This window comes from Ascaphus truei, chromosome 5 (genome assembly GCF_040206685.1).
Source record: "Ascaphus truei isolate aAscTru1 chromosome 5, aAscTru1.hap1, whole genome shotgun sequence".
NCBI classification, from domain to species: Eukaryota; Metazoa; Chordata; class Amphibia; order Anura; family Ascaphidae; genus Ascaphus; species Ascaphus truei.
The window spans coordinates 165,354,510-165,360,427 of record NC_134487.1 but is presented as its reverse complement, the minus strand read 5'-3'; the positions used below and the strand labels follow the sequence as shown (position 1 = coordinate 165,360,427).

General features: G+C 42.4%; 1 protein-coding gene across 1 annotated transcript; it reads right to left on the bottom strand.

Annotated features, from left to right (window-relative positions):
• Positions 1-250: 250 nt before the first annotated feature.
• On the bottom strand, positions 251-5,064 carry LOC142494491 (general transcription factor II-I repeat domain-containing protein 2-like). The gene is made up of 2 exons (XM_075598984.1): positions 4,989-5,064; positions 251-2,045 (listed from the first exon to the last, which is right to left on the bottom strand). The coding sequence occupies exon 2, from the start codon at positions 2,042-2,044 to the stop codon at positions 923-925; it is 1,122 nt and encodes a 373-aa protein (XP_075455099.1). The 5' UTR covers position 2,045; positions 4,989-5,064; the 3' UTR covers positions 251-922.
• Between the last annotated feature and the right edge of the window lie 854 nt (positions 5,065-5,918).

Below are 5,918 nucleotides of genomic sequence, written 5' to 3'. Positions count from 1 at the left end.
GACAGACCAACAAAGACACTGACCACGCACAGACACCCACACAGTCACTGGTGGTCTGCACACACACACACACAGCCACTGATACACACTCTCCCCCCTGCCCACACACACACTCTCCCCCCCTCCACACATACAGTCTGTTTTACTTCCAAAAAACAAAAACTTAAATTTTCATAGAAACGTATGTTTATTTCGAAAAGTACAGAATATAAAAAAAGAACAAGAAAGATAAAATTAATGTTTTCTTCCTGACACTTGGCATCTCTTCTCTGCTACTATCTTTCCAATTTCGGGAGAAATCTTGTCCGTAGTGATTACTTTCAAAACTGACCCAAGGTGAATATCAGTAATTCTGGATCTGACGGGAGACTTATTTCCTTTCATAAGTGAAAATAACTGCTCGCACCGATAAGTACTTCCAAACATGGAAATAATTTCATATGCGAATTTTCGAGTATTTTCAAACCTGGCTGTCAAATATTTGTAAAATTCAGGCACGCCAACTTCACTGAATTTTGCCTTCAAAACGGAATGACACTAGATCTCAATCACCTCCATTTGCATATGATTAGGTACTGATTCTATATTTATTGAGAAAATCAAAGAAAACAAATACAACTTGTCTTCCAAAGAATTAAAATCTGCAAACCTTCTTTCAAATTCAGGTCTAAAGCTTAAAAAAATTCTGCGTATTTTTGATACGATGCAGTTTCATCCAAACTTGATTTGTTCATGTTGCATGTTGGAAAGTGCGTTAAATCTTCATTTTTCAAATTCTTTTCCCAAAGACCTAGCTTACATTTGAATGCGTTAACTTGGTCACATATGTTCGTAATGATCTGATCTTTTCCTTGCAGTCTTAAATTTAAATCGTATAAGTGTTTTGTTATATCAACCATGAAGGATAAATCTTGCAACCATACTAGATCAGAAAACAAGCTTGATTTTTAGTTATTAAAAACTGACATATTTCTTCTTTAAAGTCACAGAATTGTTTAAGAACCTTGGAGCAGGATAGCCAACGTAAATCGGTATAGTAGGACAAACCGGAATATTCGCTTTCTAATTCACTTAAGAAAGCAGAGAACTGTCGCTGATTTAAGCCTTGAGATCTTATGAAATTGATAATTTTTTTGATAGATGTCAACACATTTTCCATGTTTATTACCTTCGTGCATAATAGTTCTTGATGTATAATGCAATGCGTATGATGAATCTTGGATCCGTCATAAATGTCACTTTGTTTTTTTGCAGTAATGCCACGAAACGGTTGGTTTTTCCGGTCATTGAAGGAGCTCCATCTGTAGCTACAGAAGTTATTTTTGACAGGTAGATTGTATTTTTGCAGAAGTTCATAAACACAATTAAATATATCTTGTCCTGTAGTAGTGTCACGCATCGGTACTAGTTCCAATAATTCCTCAAAAATGTTGAAATCCGTGTCGCAAGCACGAAGAAACACAGCTAATTGAGCTACGCCCCCAATGTCCGTATTCTCGTCACAGGCAATGGAAAAAGCTTCGAAATGAGATGATTTTGCTTTGATCTGATCACTTACATTGCTGACCAAATCAGTAACTGTATTTCGAGACAAAGAAATTACTTGAAACGCCTTCACACTTCCAGGACAAACAATTTCTGCAGCTTTAATTAGACATTCCTTGATGAAATCACCTTCGGTAAAAGGTTTCGAGTGTTTAGCTATCAACTCCGACAAGACGTAGCTTGCATGCAGCGCCGCTTCACTTTCTTGTAATACTTTAGTAAACATGAACTGTTGTTTTTTCAGTCCCAACTTGAGCTCTTTCAACTTATCTTGTCTCATTAATCCTTCGTAATTATCATATTTTGATTTATGTTGTTCATAGTGATGTTTAATGTTATATAACTTTGGTACACTAATAGCATTATTACATATCAAGCAGATTATTTTATCTTTTACTTCACAGCAAAAATACTCCAATTCCCACTGTTCTTGGAAATTTCGATGTTCGTCAGCGATTTTTCGTTTAGTTTTACTTCCACTTGGTTTCGATAAAGACATACTGAATACAAAGGGATGGAATAAATGAGTAATCGTTAACACAAAATAATACATTTTTTTTAATAAAAATCAATATTTTTTTCTTGAACATTAATTTACCAGACACAGAATAACTGCACAAATTAATAAACGTAATGTAAATAAACCTATTTTTCTTGTTCTCCAAAAGCGAAATATTTAATGTTAGGTGCACCAAGCAAGCTAGTACAAGACTAATGGCGTGGTAGGTATTATTATCGGCTGCTAAAATATTCGCTGCTAGTATTAGTGGGGGGGGGGAAATGGTGCAGGAAATGGTGCACCTACGCGTAAGGTCACTACATAGATGCAACACGACTATAGTAATCGGTCATTGGCGAATGTTTAGGGTTGCCAGGTGGCTTGTCCAAAAATACTGGACACAATACTGGACCGCCACGCCCCGTCGAATATATATAAAAAATACCCCCACAGCCCCCGAATATATATATAAAAAATACCCCCACACTCCCGAATACATATAAAGAAATATCCCCACTCCCCCGAATACATTTTAAAAATAACCCCACTCCCCCGAATAAATTTAAAATATAGCCCCACCTCTAGGGTGACCAGATTTTCAAAATGAAAAACAGGGACACATTTTTTTTTTTATAAAAAAAAATTACATCACATGACGCCCTCCCGTTGCCATGACAATGAGGCACTGACATGTTGCCATGACAATGAGGCACTGACATGTTGCCATGACAACGTGGCATCACGTGATGCCCCTGCAGTGTTTGTTTGTATAGAGGTGGGGGCTATGCTTGGGCCCTTCAACTCTTACAGCCAGGTCATTATTGGTCAGGAATGCCCAATTCAGAGGGAATTACTACTTCAAAATGTATTTTTTTCATATTCTTAACATAACACACAAAAAAATGTAATACCAATAACTAACAACCACAGACAATGTTTATCTAACCGTCAAATAAAATGTCTAAGGCCCTTGTTCAAGCATGACTGACACTGAAAGTGAGAGTGTGACTGACACAGAGAGTGAGTGAGAGAGTGACTGACACAGAGAGTGAGAGTGACTGACACAGAGAGTGAGAGTGACTGACACAGAGAATGAGAGAATGACTGACACAGAGAGGGAGAGGGAGAGAGTGAGTGACACAGAGAGTGACTGACAGAGAGTGAGTGAGTGAGTGAGTGAGAGACAGAGAGTGAGTGAGTCAGAGACTGACTGTCTGTGACGTGACGTGACTGACTGTGACGTGACTGACTGTGACGTGACTGACTGTGACGTGACTGACTGACTGTGACATGACTGACTGACTGTGACGTGACTGACTGACTGAGACGTGACTGACTGACTGACTGTGACGTGACTGACTGTGACATGACTGACTGTGACGTGACTGACTGACTGTGACGTGACTGACTGACTGTAACGTGACTGACTGACTGTGACGTGACTGACTGTGACGTGACTGACTGACTGTGACGTGACTGACTGACTGTGATGTGACTGACTGTGATGTGACTGACTGTGACGTGACTGACTGTGACTGACTGTGATGTGACGTGACTAACTGTGACGTGACTGACTGTGACGTGACTGACTGACTGTAACGTGACGTGACTAACTGTGACGTGACTGACTGACTGTGACTGACTGTGACGTGACTGACTGACTGTGATGTAACTGACTGACTGTGACGTGACTGACTGTGACGTGACTGTGACGTGACTGACTGACTGTGACGTGACTGACTGACTGTGACGTGACTGACTGACTGTGACGTGACTGACTGACTGTGACGTGACTGACTGTGACGTGACTGACTGTGACGTGACTGACTGTGACGTGACTGACTGACTGTGACGTGACTGACTGACTGTAACGTGACTGACTGACTGTGACGTGACTGACTGTGACGTGACATGACTGACTGTGACGTGACTGACTGACTGTGACGTGACTGACTGTGACGTGACTGACTGACTGTGACGTGACTGACTGTGATGTGACGTGACTAACTGTGACGTGACTGACTGTGACGTGACTGTGACGTGACTGACTTACTGTGATGTGACTGACGTGACTGACTGTGACGTGACTGACTGACTGTAACGTGACGTGACTAACTGTGACGTGACTGACTGACTGTGACTGACTGTGACGTGACTGACTGACTGTGATGTAACTGACTGACTGTGACGTTACTGACTGACTGTGACGTGACTGACTGTGACGTGACTGACTGTGACGTGACTGACTGACTGTGACGTGACTGACCGACTGTGACATGACTGACTGAGTGACGTGAGTGACGTGAGTGACTGTGACGTGAGTGAAGTGAGTGACTGTGACGTGAGTGAAGTGAGTGACTGTGATGTGACTGACTGTGACGTGACTGACTGACTGTGACGTGACTGACTGTGACATAACTGACTGTGACGTGACTGACTGACTGTGACATGACTGACTGACTGTGACGTGACTGACTGACTGTGACGTGACTGACTGACTGACTGTGAGGTGACTGACTGACTGTGACATGACTGACTGTGATGTGACTGACTGTGACGTGACTGTCTGTGACGTGACTGACTGACTGTGACATGACTGACTGACTGTGATGTGACTGACCGACTGTGACGTGAGTGACTGACTGTGACGTGACTGACTGACTGTGACGTGACTGACTGTGATGTGAGTGAAGTGAGTGACTGTGATGTGAGTGAAGTGAGTGACTGTGACGTGAGTGACTGACACTGACTGAGTATGGGTGACTGTGTGACTGACTGACAGTGACTGACTGACAGTGACTGACTGACAGTGCCTGAGTGACAGTGCCTGAGTGACAGTGCCTGAGTGACAGTGCCTGAGTGACAGTGCGCGTATGTATATTTTGTTAAACCGTTTAATAAAAAAATGAAAACCAACTTTTTTTAAATTATTTTCTGGACTTACCTGAGGTCTGTGTGGACTGGTAGTCTGTAAAAAGTCTGCCTCGTGGCAGACCCCACAACGTCCGTTGTGAGTGCCCGCGCTGCAAGAAAAAGGGTGCACAAATATGAATATGAAGTGGAAATCAATATTTAAATGCAATATATTTGCACCCTAAAGCAGAGTTCAGGACCAGGGATTGTACTGTGTGTGTGTATGTGTGTATGTGTGTATGAATCTGATGAGTCTTTCTGGACACAGACAGGAAGCAGCTAGGACTTGGATATCAGGTGCAAATGTACATGGAGAGATAAAGAAAAACCTCCATGGTGCAGATCAATGGTATAAAGGTAATTTTATGGAATGCTAAAATATGTGCACTTACAAGGTTAAAATACAATAATGGCGTTTATCACTTAACAAGTGAATAGGAGTGTTAAAGATGGTTGCCGCAGCTCACCGCCCCGCCGACGTCCCGAAGTTGCTGTGTCACAGACTTTACGTGGTTCCCTCTCCACCATGTAATGTGGGGATCACCTCCAGCAGTATCTCGGCGCGACACGTCACTTACGGTAGGCACGATCAGCTCCGTCGCGTCACTTCCGGTCCGGCACAGGATTGACAGCTCGCAGCACCAATCCTCTCACTTCCTAGGCGGGTCCACTCTACGCGTTTCGCCAATAGAATGGCTGGCTTCGTCTATTGGCGAAACGCGTAGAGTGGACCCGCCTAGGAAGTGAGAGGATTGGTGATAAACGCCATTATTGTATTTTAACCTTGTAAGTGCACATATTTTAGCATTCCATAAAATTACCTTTATACCATTGATCTGCACCATGGAGGTTTTTCTTTATCTCTCCATGTACATTTGCACCTGATATCCAAGTCCTAGCTGATTCCTGTCTGTGTCCAGAAAGACTCATCAGATTCCACTTATCCTGTCACTGCTTTTAC